The sequence below is a fragment of the Psammomys obesus genome, unplaced genomic scaffold, assembly GCF_907164565.1.
Source record: "Psammomys obesus unplaced genomic scaffold, mPsaObe1.curated_primary_1811, whole genome shotgun sequence".
NCBI classification, from domain to species: domain Eukaryota; kingdom Metazoa; phylum Chordata; class Mammalia; order Rodentia; family Muridae; genus Psammomys; species Psammomys obesus.
The window spans coordinates 2,057,178-2,072,270 of record NW_026596109.1 but is presented as its reverse complement, the minus strand read 5'-3'; the positions used below and the strand labels follow the sequence as shown (position 1 = coordinate 2,072,270).

Below are 15,093 nucleotides of genomic sequence, written 5' to 3'. Positions count from 1 at the left end.
GCATGAGTAAAATTGCAAAAAAAAAAATAACAAATAAATAAAAAATAAGGAGAGCCAGTGATATGGCTCAGGAGGTAAAGGTTCTTGCTGCCAAAAAGAGTTTAAACTGAAGCATCCTCATGGGTGTTCCTAGAAGACATGGGTTATTAAATAAAAATCCCAGCGCCAAGCATTAAATACCGCCTTCAAGATAGGGGTCAGAGAGGTGCAGAGGCATGGGGAACAGCTCACAGTATGGCCACTGCTGAGTTCAAACTCGGACCCACAGGTGGAGGACATAACACTTTTGGCAAGCTGACCTCTGATTTCTACACCTGTAATGTGGTAAATGCTTACCTGTATACACACACATACACACATGAAATAAACAATAAAATCCAATACATTTAAAAAAACATCTGTATTTTTATAATCTTTCTTAAGAACTGAGCTGCCTCATTTTTAGTGGAATAGCACCCTGAATGCAAAAGCAAAGCCAATGCCCCTGCCTGTTTTTCTCTTGTAACAAAACAAGACAATGCAAGGATACTAACTAGGGCTTGTGTTTGCAAACTTTTCTTTGCAAAAGTGATTAAAAAAAAAAAAAAAACAACCCTCTAACTTCCATAAGGCAAACACGCTGAACACCATTAATAACCCAGCCTTATCCCCTAGTTAAACAAAATAAAACAACCCTGGAGACTTAAAATACTAAAGAATTTGCACAATGTCAAGCATGGGGGTAATGAGCTTTTTACACCATCATTTTGAAAATAAGAGCCATAAACATAAACGTATCTCCTTTGTTAGAAAGCAAAAAAGCTGAGTAGCTATATCTCTGCAGAATGTGAGTCCAACCTTTGCTAAGAGTCCTTTAGGGACTACATACTCACTGGGTGCAGGCAGGTCACTTATTGGACCTTAACAATAATGTGACACCTGCCTGTTAACCGAACCCCTTGGGAACACCCACATCATCTTCTTACTTTTTATGAGGGGGCAGGGCTCACTCTCAGGGCAGAGGGCACTGGATTGTTCCTTTATCCACAAGAAGGGAAACTTAAGGTTTCACAGACAGTCACAACTGTCCTTCTGGTCTGTTTCCGAGCCTTGTGGTTCTCACTTCAATGCTGTGGTTTCCGATACCACTCTCACCGTGCCCAGCAATGGTCAGGGACTCTAAGAACACAGCTAAAATGCATTAGAGACACTCCTCACAGAGCCCGTGGGGCCGCTAGAGGAACTGAGCATAGTAGGCTAGGGTTCAGAAAGGTGTGACGAGCCTGGTGTAGAGGCACTACTTAACGGGCGTAAGAGACTGTATGGGTTAACACAAGCTAAGATGGCACTTAGGGGCTTTTTACTTATGGCACACAGCAGCAGGGCTAGCACAAGGGCTCAAAGAATGGACTTTAAACCCAGACCATCTGTCCAAATGCTTCCTGTTCCTACTGCCAGGATATATCTTTGAAAACTGTCATCTAAAAATTCTAGAACTATTACTTTTAGACTTCTCCCATAAGGCTGCTGTGAGGATACATGTGACTTACATAGCAAGAGTACACACAGAGATATGAGATGAAGAAAGCTAGGGTGTGTGTATGTGTGCCGTTACCAGAGGTCAACCTTGGTAACCTCGGTAGCTGTCCACCCTGTTATTTGAGACAGGGCTTCTCAATGGAGCCTGGGCCTTGCTGATTAAACTAGGCTGGTACCAGGAATCCCCCTGTCTCTGCCTCTTCACCTCTGGGATTACAGACACGTGTCACCATGCCAGGCTTTTTACTTAGTTGTTGGGCATCAAACTCATGCCTTCGTGCTTACATAGCAAACACTTTACTGTCTGGGTCATCTCAAGGGTGCACTCTAGTGACAACTGAAGGGCACTTGGCAAAGCACTTTTGCCAACACTACTGGTATAGTACCCATCTGGCATTAACTTAAGTCACTTCCACAGCATCTCACAGTTAAACTGAAGGTTTTTTTTTCCTTTGTTTTGTTTTAGTTTTGACAAGGTTTTTCTATGTAGCCCTGGCTGTCCTTGAACTCAGAGATCCTCCTGCCTCTGCCTCCAGAGTGCTGAGATTAAAGGCGTGTGCCACCACCGCCTGGCCCTAACATCTGAGATCCATACACCAAGATTCAGCAACTGTGCTCTGCTCTGCTAGGCTAGGTGCAGTCACAGTGTCTAAACTGGGGTTGCTGGCAACAGTATCTAGAGAAGGGCCTATCAGGAGTTCAACCAAGAGAAAGACTTACTCCTTGAATTTTCTTTTCCTTTCTAGCATCCCCACAACTGGAAATAAAATAATCTCAAATTGTCTGGGGTGCTATACTTTGTTACTTCAAGAATGTGGGTATGAAACTCCCAATCAGGAGACAGACATTTAGAGACGGAACTTTTACCAGGTCTGGGCGGGGCTGGCACTGGAGGCTTCTGCAGGGTAAGTGCTCTTAACCTTCTACTTGCACATTAGAAGGCCTTGTGGTGTTTTATGGAATAGGTCAACAAGAGAAGAGCAAGAGCAAGAGAAGACAGGAAGAAAGATGGAATCATACCCATATGAATGGATGGAAAGAAAACATGAATTGATACCCCTCCTTCACTGCATATGTGCTTTATCTGGCTTTCTGGCTTCCACACATCATACAACAATTACTAACAGTTAAACTCGGATAATGCTTCCCACAGCATTCCTTTTTCCCTCTAGAGATCTGAAGTACTATGAATTCTCATCGGTTGACCTCCTAAGCAAACCATGAGCACCAAAAGGTAGTAGAACTACTGAGCAAATGTGTGCACTCTTCAAGGGCAGGGTAATGTCACTCGATTTCACAACCCAGGTCAAAGTACAAAGAGCTGAGCAACCATATGCAAGCCATCACAGAAGGCTGTGCTCTCCAGAGGCTAGCTTGGCAGTGGCATCACAGATGAGAACAGCAGAGGCAGAAGGCTGTCTCTGAGGACAGGACCAGGTGTACCAGTAAACCTTCTGAGGGGCTCACCCTTGTCATTAGCTCAGTACTTTCAAAGGCTGTTGCAGGTGACTGGCTGCAAACACAGACAGGACATGTGATCTCCCTCTGTGATCTCAAAAGCCATCTGTCCTGGCAGAGAGGACTGATGAGGTGTCAAGAGACTAACTCTACAGATGGCCGCTGGTTGGCTACATAACAAAAAGGACATGGGATTCTAATTGGAAGGGGTAGAGAGGGGAGGGGTGGGATTCAGGCCTGCCTTTCCCTGCACCACGGCTGAGGTAAGTCTAACCAGTAGACATAACTGGCTCATCATTTCCTGCACCATCTTTTTACAAACTCCCACCTTTGTTTGCAAACTTCCTGCTGCCTGGATAATGGGATCCATGTGTTAGTTTTCATGCTTCATGTGAAAACTTGGGGGAGCATTAGAAAGGGGAAAATATCTTCATTGTAGGAACAAGGTGTTAAAACACTTTTCACTTCTACTCACTTTTTGGCCGCACAAAAATGACAGCCCTATATGTTTTCTGTAACACTAACTGAAGGCTTTTGACGAGGTGTGTGAGGAAATCAAAGCTGTGTCCCAGCTCTCATTTTAAGTGGTGCTTATCTTTCAAGGGTCCTGGCATACCCAGGATCTACGGCAGACCCATATATAAGGACCCTCATGATGCTCCTGAAGAATTTTTATCTTTGCCTTTCTTGAGGTGGCAAGAGAAGCCCAACACGAGGTTCAGGGAGGCCTCAGGCTGCAGGAAGAGGAGGCTGGGGGAGTGCCCTCGGCCAGAGGCCTTAGCACAGGCCGGTGGCAGAGGGCAGCAGACACATCTCCATCAGGAATGCTGAGCATCCCTCACAGGGCAGAACTGTATTAGTACCAACAGAGGTGACAGAGCAAGGTCAAGAGTCGCTGAGCAGACTCCATTCTCCTGAGTCTTCCGGGAACTCCAGATCTGTCTTAGGCTAAGTCATAAAAAGAGACTTATCTACAACAAAGAAATCAGCTGGTTAATTTTTTTCCTGTGTATCAGGTCTCAGATCCCACGGAACTGGAGTTATAGACAGCTATACGCAACCATGTTGGTACTAGGAATTGAACCCAGGACCTCTGGAAGAGCAGTCCATGCTCTTAACCATCTCTGCAGCCCCTACAGGGTTAAAATTTTTACCATGAAAGAATTCAGCATAGAATTGCTCTAAAATTTAATTTTTCTGTTTTGTTTAAACACAGCTGTGTTTATACAAATTTGATTCTTAACAGTATTTAAGACATCTCTTTGGGAAAATGGGGAGAAACAAGCCTAGAAGAGGGAGCTAGTACCCATGGCAGGGCACAGCTTCTCAATACTACTCCAACGGCTTTAGTATGGAAAGGATTGCTTTTATAAACCATTTCCTAGTGTTTCTAAAAGTTTTGAGCTTTCCGACAACCCAGGGGTCATGGTTACTACACTATTATAAGAACGTTGCACTGTTTAATGATACAGCTTCGTCATATCAACCAAAAGAAAGCCTGGAGGAAAGACCTCTCTTTCCTCAACCACAAAGGCCAGAGAGACATGGTGTCCCAAGCTAAGTAAGAAATGCAGGAGGTTAGAGCCTATGGAAGCAAAGGCCCCTGTAAGGCGCTGGCAGCTCAACTGGCTGTGGCCCTGGGCATATCCAGCATTCCCAGTTCCACCCAAGGGCATCACACCTACGCAGGATGTCACATGCAGTAGCTCCTGACTACAGACGGGAAGTTAGGACACAAATGTCCTCAGTCGCAAGTTTTTGATCATGGAGTTAGAATCCTTTAGTCAATAACATTGGGCTCAGGGCACACTCACTTCTGGGCTGGGCAGTGTACTGGGAGTCAGCTGCAGGCTCTAGGGCATGTGGGAAGATGAAGAGAGGCAAAGCCTGCAAGCCAAAAGCAGTGAACCAGGTTTCTCTGGCACCTGCAGCTCCTGAATCTCCTTATGTTTTAGGGAACCAGTACTTTTATTTTGTTTTGTTTTGTCAAGCCTCCCATTCAAGCATCCTGGGCCATAATGAGCCTCAGCAACCGACTCTGTGAGAGGAGGCATCATTTATTCTAGATACTTACCAAAGGTGTGTCTTTTCCTCCTACGATACTGAGACCAAGCCCTGAGCGCCCCTTGGATATTTCTATGATCATTTCCTGGCCAGGGACAATGGGACATGTTGCAGGGTCCACCGAGAGAGGAGCCTGGAAGTTACCTGGGAAGTGATAAAACAAAACGATTGGCGAGTGGGAGATGCAGCTCATCTTGCATGCGCTGGAGCATCGGTTTGTGTGCTTATCATTCCCTTCCCATGAGGCGCTGTGAAGGGAAAGGGTGAGTCACTGCTCTCCACACCCACAGGACGAAATACTGCACTGCCGTGGCACTTCCTAAGATGAAAACATTTACTCCTTGAATCTGTCAACTTATCAATTTCAGGTATACTTAATTAAAAAAAAAAAAAAACAAAATTCAAAATATACCATGAAAAATCAGCATGGAAAAATTTAAGATGACTGAATATTTAGGTATACAAAAGTGTAACACTGCCATGAGTATAAAGGCTATTAGGGCAGAAGATCTGAGTTCAGAAGACTGTTTACCTCTTAAGGCCCTAGAGGTGCAAAACCAAAACAAAAGGAAGAATAAAAGAAAAATGTGTATATACTTCCAATAAGAGTATGAAACATCAATTAAGATGTATAAGGGATTTAATCAATAAGGTACATTGACTGAAAAAAAAATTACTTAGAATTTATCCCATAATATCACAGGCTTAGCATCCCTAATCCAAGTATCTGAAAATTTTTGAGCATTGGCATGATACCACAAATGGAAAATTCAACATGTTACTTCATGTGGGAGGAGAAAGTCAAAACACAGACACACTTAATAGCCTTTACGCTGTGCAGAGAAGGTATATATAAAAACATAACGGACTCTGTATTCAGATTTGGATCCTATTCCCAATCTATCTCAGTATACAAAAATAAATGTTCTAAAATCTGAACGATTTCTGGTATCAAGTACTTTGTCAAAGGTTATCCAACCCTTACATACACAGATAAATACACACATACCCAGGCGTATGTATGCACACATTTGTATTATAATAAAAATAGGAAAAATGACTTCCTGAGGCCATAAGTAAAACTTACCCTCACTCATCATCAGAATTCAAGCTACAACATGAATTCCGTTCTTGCCTCTTTCTCTTTGCCTCTCTTTCTCTCTGAGACTAGATTTGAGACTAGAGCCAGGCTGGTCCTGAACTCACTTTGTAGCCGAGGATGACCTTAAATTCCTGATCCTCCTACCTCCATTTCTCAAATGCTTGGATTATAGGTGCCACGGTGCCTGGCTTTGAATACCAAGTTCTTTACTGAAAAATAAATCTTCACATGGCTTATATCAAAATACATAGTGTTAAAAACTGTCTTCATTATGATTATTATGATTTTGGAGACCTTATTCATGACTTAACCTTACTCTCTGAGAGATTGACAGGCAATCTGAGGCTTTTGTTTCATCAGATGCCTCTATGGAGGGCCTTTTCTGTTCTGTATTTATATTCAGTAATATTAGGCAATGTAGGTGGTGGAGAAATCAGAAAACAGGGCAGGAAGTGGGGTGTTCATACTCAAAGGTAAGGGAGCAGAGGGGAACTGTACAGCTAGGTGTCCTGCTTCCTGGTTTCATTCTTTTCTCAGAGCGTCATGACATTTTCCTTTTCCAAAGGTTCACCAGGCAGTTTTGGTTACATGGAGTCGTACCAGAGCCTGTGATGTCTTCATTTGCTGACTGACACACTGGAGCTGGTGCTGATGGGATCTCTTGTGAGCTGAAGGAGACTTGTGTTGAATATGTTTGCTGTTTCATCTGGCAGGTGGCCTAAAAAATGAAGGAAAATCACTTGAATGTCCAGTGTATAGGTAATAAGAGCATTGTAAAAATGCTGTACTATTGTTATCAAAATAATGAGGAAGGGCTGGAGAGATGGCTCAGCATTTAAGAGCACTGGCTGCTCTCCCAGAGGACCCAGGTTCAATTCTCAGTATCCACATGGCAGCTCGTAATGACTGTAACTCCTGTTCCAGGGGATCTGACACCCTCACACAGACAAACATGCAACTGAAACACCAATGTACATAAAATAAAATAAATAATTTAAAAAATAATAATTTGAGTTCATGCAAATGAGCTCAACTTTCTTTAAAAAAAAAATAATGATAAGCTCCAAAAATGTGTTTTGAGAGAGCAAGAAAGGGAAAGCTAGATTAGTTTTTGTCTGCCTCCTATTTAATTTTGCTCTAAAATACTTTGATGGAGCTTGGTCAAAAAGGGGAAGCAAGATATGAGTGTAAGAGACCAAAGAACTAAGAATTAGGTTTTTGGGTTACTGGATTAAAGTTTAAAGCACAAGCCTGAACAAAGGTCAGGCACAGGAGACTGTGGCCAGCTGTGGGGAGGAACTCGCCTTACTGCATTCCTTTCCGCACACTAGAGATACTGTTGCCAGGAAACCTGCCCACATTGCCTCTCTCCCCTAGCAACAGCCAAACAAAGGAAGCTAGACTGTGAATGGTTTTGGCACCTTCCCACAGCCAATCATTTTTAAAGTGCAATATCCCTTTTGTGTTTCAACCAACAGATGCGTACCAGGGTAGAATTCCCCTGCTTTGGATGCGCTGGGAGGGACTGGGACTGGGACCTATAAATCACCTTCAGTTCTGAGCTTGGGGCTCTCAGGTGGATACCAGTGCCTTGGTGTCACTGACAGTCCCGGCTCAAGCTTTGAATAAAGATCCTTGTGTGTTTTATAATGGACTCTACTCCTGGTGGTCTTTTGGGGGTCTCATGAATCAGGGACAACAAGTGAAATATTAATTCATAGTTTTGTACTCTTGCTGACAAAACCCCCAGTGAATATTAGCATTAACTAACTAAGAAATGGAAGAATCCTCAATGAATGCCTTCTCAAGGGTCATGTAAAAAGTAGAGGGGGTGACCCAATTTGCCTGCTAGATTCCAGTAAGTGCCAGGCTTCCCTGAACTCTTGAAATATCTGCTGCAAGGCACCATGCATTAGGCAAGAACTAAACCAATTCTAACCACCCTGTATGTGTTATGCTTTCTAGTTTTCAAAATACTATTACTCATATTGATACCTCAATCACAAGAACAGGCTCTCATCATTAGACAGTATTATCACACAGTTACTCAGAGGAAGAGGTCTAGCTTTCAAAGAAAAGTGAACGTCAAAATGTAAGGAACACTGAAGTTATTTATTTATGTATTTATCCAACTACAAATTCTTCCACTTCAAGTTTTTATTCATAGCGCTATATAAGATTGGGTGGCCTTACAAAAGGGTGTCTTTACAGGGTGTCTTTCACCTGGTTAGGCTCCCAGGACCGAGGGGTGACAAGAGGACACTTCTGGGTACCCAAGTGTGATCAGTGACACAACTGTGCATTCATACCAGGTTTTAAGATACCCTTAAGGGGGCTGGAGAGATGGCTCGGAGGTTAAGAGCGCTGGCTGCTCTTTCAAAGGTCCTGAGTTCAATTCCCAGCACTCACATGGTGGCTCACAACCATCTATAGTGAGATCTGGTGCCCTCTTCCGGTGTACAGGTGAACATGCAGACAGAACATTGTATACATAACAAATAAATAAATCTTAAAAAAAAAAAAAAAGACACTCTTAAACTTCCGCCAGTGAGAACGGATATGACAGCATAAGCATCTCTTTTGCTTGTGGAGGTCAGTTCATATGCCACACTACCCCAACAGAGCAAATCCCAAACATAAATTACGCACGCTGTCAGGTGACCCCAGTGCCTTCTGCTGCTCTGCCACCATGCTGTGACCAACCACCTGGGGCAGGTCTTCCTGAAAGGTAAGAGGTACAATCAGTTAGCAATTATGTCTCAATCGTACCTTCTGCCTCTGCCAGAAGGTGAGGTCTTAAAAACGACACCAAACAGCACACACACATTCTCCATCTCCCACCCACATGTGCGAGCTCAGGCAAGTCCTATCAGATATGATTTGGTTTTTGTTTGTTTGTTCATTTATTCCTCTATTATACTAGCTTTCCTAGGTTTGTACTTCTACTGAGTATTGAATACACCTCCAGGGTTCAATTCCTGATATTGGAATCACCCTCCCCCCACCCTCTAAGATACTCATCTAGAGGCTAAAAGCACACCTGATAAAGGTAAGCTAGTCCTCAACTCCAGGAAAGAAGCTAATGATCAAGATGTGGGGGACTGACACACAGACACAGGAGGTGTGTCAGCTGAAATGCTGGCCAGAGTGTGTATGTCTGTTTCCACCCACTTCCTCCTCTTTATGTAGGTGGATTTAAGACTATGCAGGGACCACAGAGAGATAGAAAAGACATTGATTTGAATGACAGAGGTGTGTCTGCTCTGGTGCTCCTGGGCGGTGTGTCCTGCTAGAGAGCAGGAAGTGAGAACAGGATGGCTTGTGTCAGAGAGTGTTAGGAGTTTGCAATCCTAGCTCCTGACTCAAGCAAATCTGAGTCTGTATTTGACTCTTACAGCCTTAATTATCTGCATAATTTTTAAGTGTGTGTGTGCTGGGTCTCAAACCTGGGACAAACAGCTGAGGTCCCCATTAACATATCAAAGCTGATGATGGTTACCAGGTTCCCCCAGCATTCCTTAGTCTCTACGGGTTTGTTACAGGGCCCTCCTGGCTGGCATACCAACAATCCTCCCCCACAATTTCTGCAGCCCACAGACTGCGCTTGCCTGCCCTTCCCCCAGCTGCAATTCACTGCATAACCCAGCCATTTTGTTCACTCCATCCCTTTTTACCTCTTGCTTTCTTGGCTGCTGTTGCTGGTTCCCCCTTTTTTTCTTCCCTCTCCCCTTTCCTCACATGGCCCAGGCTGAGTCTGCTGGTTAAGTCCACTATGGACTTTCCCAAGTGTCTCTGCCTGTTTTCTCCTTTATACCTATAATAAAAACTCCAACCCCTTAGAAGTAGTCATGTCCTCCTTTCTTTTCTTTTCTTTCTTTCTTTCTTTTCTTTCTTTCTTTCTTTCTTTCTTTCTTTCTTTCTTTCTTTCTTTTTCTCTTTCTCTCTCTCCCCCTCCCTCCCTCCCTCCCTCCCTCCCTCCCTCCCTCCCTTAATGGCGGTGGCACAGGAGGTGGTGTAAATCTCAATATGGGGATGTAATAAAACAGCCTGCCTCCACCTTGGGCATCAAAGCCCCATGACCAAGGCAACTTATAAAACAAAGAGTTTATTAGGGCTTGTTTACTGTATCAGAGTCCATGACTGCCATGGCATATAGCATGGCAGCAGTCAGGAAGGCATGGTACTAGAGCAGTAGCCGAGACCCAAAATTTGATCCACAGGCAGGAGATGGAGAGAGAGGGAGGAAGGAAAGAGAGGGAGAACACTAACTGAAAATGGTATGGGCTTTTGAAACTCAGACCCTACTCCTCATAACACACTTCTTCTAGTGAGGACACAGCTCCTAATTTTTCAACCAAATGGGGCCCAAACATTCAAACATATGAGCCTATGGACACCATTCTCATTCAAATCCCCACACTACGTGTACTGAAACTAGGAAATTAAAGAACCCCTTTTCCCTGGACACATAATGGCCTATGGGGAGATACTGGGGCCAAACAAGAACAGAAAGCTTCAGATTCTAATGATTCAAGTGAGGACAGGTCAGCTCTATTCTGGTAGAGGCTTGGCTCCAGGAGTGATGTGCACACCACGTTGAGGAAGTGGGTCTGGCCAAGGGGAGTTAGGAGATGAGCACAGCTTAGAGACCCTTGGCAATGTGCTCTGCTGGTTCTGACTATTCCTCAGTTGAGTGATGTTCTGATCTTGCAGTGATTCCGACCTTGCAGTGATTCCTTCCTTGCAGTAATTTTGTCCTTCCAGACATATTTGATCATACCAGTACAGGTGCCATGAACAACACCTGTAGCCTTTAAGCAAACTTCTGCGCTTGTTTAAGTAAGGTCACTAAACACTCCAACAGCACCTGAACTTTTCCTTAAAAAAATTGTTGTTTATTCATCAAGAGAAACTACCCCTTAGCCTACATATTCATGTTTCATAGTTCAGGAACACAGCTCAGTGACAAATGTCTATGGAGCTCACTTTACATTCTAAAATTAGTTTGTACTCTGAAAGACACCAGCCTTCCCCACTGCTTCAGAGTCTTTCATGGAATCATCATTTCTGTAGAACGTCTGTTCTTCTGTCTTGGTCCAGCTAAACTTAAGGGAAGGGACAGCTCCCAGGGTATATATGATGGCTTCAACCACACAAGACAAGATGCTCAGCCAGAAGTCTGCACGTGACGCATCACCAAAAGACAAGAGGCCAGGGGACTAAATGTGTTCCACACCAACTATCCCTTTAACACTTGTAACACCAAGAATCTCTGGAGGTGGGGTCTGGATGCTGTAGGAGGTCAAACTCTCACGTAGCCGGGAGTACCAGAGTGTGAGGATCCTTCCTTCCTTCTCTCTGTGTGTGTATGTGATATGCGTGTTCATGAATGTGATGTGTGCATGCTGTCAGAAGTCAATCTCGGGTTTGTCTGAGACCGGATCTGTTTGCCACTGCATATGCCAGGCTAGCTGGCCTTAGACCCTCTGGGTATTTTCCTTCTCTACTTTCCATAGGATCTGAACTCAGGTCCTCAAGCTTGCAAAGCAAACACTTTACTCACTGTTTTACATCCACAGCCCTAATAATTACTTTTTAAAAGTTGTACTGAAATCCTGTCTGTGATAATTATCTCAGTTTATTAGCTATAAGATAGGTTAATAATAGAATTGATTTCATGTAAAACACGGGTTAAAATTAGGACCAATCTAAACGTTATCACTCTTCCACAGAGTATGGATTAGAATGATGCTTTTTAGAGTCACGGTGAACACTGCAAACACTAGCTGCCACCACTCTTAGCAGTTCTGAAAGCTCCTGGGTAGAGTGGGCCATGGGAACTGTAGTGACTGATGCCCAGGACATACAGGTCTTCAGTATAATCGGTTTACAGCTTCAAGATTGTGTGGATTTGCAGTTTTGTTTGAAAGATACCACAGCTGGCTGTGGGAGAGATGTGTACCCCCTTTAAGCCCCTACTCCACCTCACCCCTCGCCCCCTGTGGCAGACAAGAGAGCTGGCCCTGAAGTCATGAGAGTAGGCCATCACTTCTCTTGGGCAGCACAATCGTGCTTGCACTGCTGTCGGCTCGCATGGGTGAGCCGACCCGAGGGCAAGACGGCTGGCACTGCCCCTTGCCAGCTTCGTCATTGGGTGAGATAGCTGGGGCAGTGCTGCAGAGCTCCCCCTGGTGCTGTGGGTGCAGGAGAGCTGGTGGGCTGCCCAACCACCCAGGTCCAGATCCAGGGCTTTGAGTTGGCTCACCCCAACATCTACCCCATCAATGAACTGCTGGAGCTCATGAAGGGGCTGGATTTAAGACTGCAGGATCTCTACGACACAGGGCAACAACAGGATCTCCAAGAGGAGTCCCAGGGAAGATGCAGTAACGATAGTGTAGCAGAGGCCTGGGTCCTCAAACCAGAACAATGGCTGCTTGCAATGAACATTTGCAAGGGAAGATATGAGGACAAGAGGGTGTACGGTGTGACATACTAAAGCTTCCACAATGAGATTTTTTCTTCTTTTTTTTGGGGGGGGTTTGCAAGGGTGGAGGGTGGGTACAAAGGGGACAGGGAGACAAGTGGGACTGGGGTGCATAACGTGAAATTTACAAAGGCTCAATAAAAAGTTAGAAAAAAGAAAGGAGGGAAGGAAGGAAGGAAGACACCACAGCTTACAAAGGTCTTAGCTTCCTGGCTCTTAACACAACACCAGCAAGCAAGGCTTCTCCAGGACACAAGCTGTCCCTCACAGCACAGTGCTAAGATGTGCTGCTTTCCAAGAAGCCCTGGACTCTGAAAGCCCCGATGTAGTGAGACAGCCTGAGTTCTGTGCCCTGATCCTTCTGTCATTTTTCCACTTTGATAGCTAATTACTAGGAATTACAACTGCATATTCCTTTCTCCATGCAGAAAAATGTTGATAACAAGTGATTCTTTTCAGGCAAGTGCAAATTAAAGTGAAGGCTCAGTGGACGAATTACCTCTCCTAGGGTGGGGGTGGTGGGGGTGGTATGGGGTGGAGGTGAGCAGGAGGTGTTATTAGAACTCTGTTACTATGTGCCTTCCCGACTGTCTCTGCAGTCACATGATTGCCTTCCTTGTTGCTCTTCAGCTCTGCTGTCTGCACTACCATATAAGAGAGGAGAGGAAGGATGAAAAGCCAAAAGGGTTTTCTTGCATGGCTACTGAATAGGTTTGATTGGATTTCATTGTTGTTTTTATGACTTCCAAAGGAAAATTTATCATCTGAGCGAATCCCAAGTGCTTTCTGAGATAGATATAAAGAACAATGAGCTGTGAAAATGCCGCATATTTGAATACTCTTGAAGTCTACATTGGCAATCTTCGCACTGTCACACGAGAGGGGTCAGTGCTGACTCAGCCAGTTTCCCGTTCCTCTCAAGAGACTCCCCAGACCCTTGCAGTAGAGGCCATTTCTTTGGTGGATCTGAAACAGGAATGAGGATGTCAACAGTTCCATTTATTGGAAATACCAGCCAGGATGTAAATTCTAGAGAAACTGAGACTGTTTTACAGTTGAGTGCCAGTGCTAAGATCAGAGAATGTTTATCAAAGTAGCCCAGCTTGATAAAGAACATCAGGAACTAAAAACTACATCATTGCCCTAAGAAACAGAATTCCAAAGTGACTACGCCATCTTTTAGCTCATCAGTTCTTGCAGTTTCCAACCACTTCCTTTTTAAAAGTAGCAACAGTCTTAACTTGCTCCTTATCAGCAGCAGCCTTTTCTCATTTCCCTGTGTTTATCTAACCATGTAGTGCTCTCTCTAAGGCAGGAAGTAGACTTCTCAGACAGCAGTTTTTTCAACAGGTTGTGAAAATTTCAAAATGACCTTCGGGGATGTAGCTGGTCTTCCAGAGAGGACAGCAAGAGAGACTAAAAAGATATTAGATGCGGGGGCGGGGGGGGGGGCTGGAGATATAATCCAGTACATAGAGTGCTGGTTGTGTGTTTGGTGTGTGATGCCCCAGAACCTACATAAAAAATTGGCTGCACACCTGCAATCCCAGGAGGATCACAGGGGCGGGCTGATTAGGGAGGCTCAGGAGACTACCTAAACAAACAAACAAAGGAGATGGTGCCTGAGGAAGAGACTTGAGGTTGACACCTGGCCCCCATCCCTCACATGCATACCCTCCCCTCCACCACACGTGACTGAAAGGATCAGAATAATTTTGTAACCTATATGTCTCCTAAAGCCTATAGTTTTGAGTTTTAGGTCCAGGTTAAGCTAAAGCCTCTTAGTACCTTCCCAGAACGGAGGAATGTGACCCTATCTGTGAGGACAGATATAATAATAAATCGAGCAAGCAATGACCTTCACTCAGCAAAAAGAATGACCCTTGTCTTCGAGATAGTGTTTCTTAGCAACCAACCCAGATGGCCTCAATCCTTCTTCTGAGTAGACCCTGACCTCCGGCCAAAAGCCTGCAGCCCCAGTCTTCAAAGATGAGCTAACCACCCCCACCTTTAATTGCAGCTGCATCCACACTTGGCAGGACTGGCCAAGCTTGAGCACCTAAAACTAACCAATTATCTTACTTTATAGCTTCCTCATCCAATCCTGAATTGCCAAGACTGCAACCTCAAAATTCCCATGTCTTGTCTTTTAAAAACCCAAGGCCTTTGTCTCCTAGGGCCACTCTTTGTTGACTGGCAGGGGTGACCCCATTGCACAATGGTTAAAATAAACCTCTTGCGATTTTGCATCGATGAGATCTGGTCTCCTGAGTTCTCTTCAGCCTTTCTGAAAATTAGGCTCATGCTGGGCCTAACATGACGTTGAAGCCTGGTATGCTGAAATGATTATCAGCATGAGCCATTATGTGTTTATATCAAAAAAAGGCCATCTAAAATGAAGACTTTAGGTAGGATACAGGGGACATGACACTGATTAGATTTAGCTCTGTGAAGAACTCTTTGG

The 15,093-nt window shown here is 44.4% G+C and overlaps 1 protein-coding gene across 2 annotated transcripts in view; it reads right to left on the bottom strand.

The window, feature by feature from the left end:
- The window catches only part of Patj (PATJ crumbs cell polarity complex component), a 307,127-nt gene that overhangs the window by 61,527 nt on the left and 230,507 nt on the right, over nt 1–15,093 (bottom strand). For both annotated transcript variants that reach the window (XM_055628777.1, XM_055628778.1), the window contains exons 32-34: nt 8,792–8,863; nt 6,743–6,860; nt 5,051–5,184 (exon numbers count right to left, since the gene is read on the bottom strand). In XM_055628777.1, the coding sequence (XP_055484752.1) occupies nt 5,051–5,184; nt 6,743–6,860; nt 8,792–8,863 (324 nt within the window). The remainder of the gene's footprint in view (nt 1–5,050; nt 5,185–6,742; nt 6,861–8,791; nt 8,864–15,093) is intronic.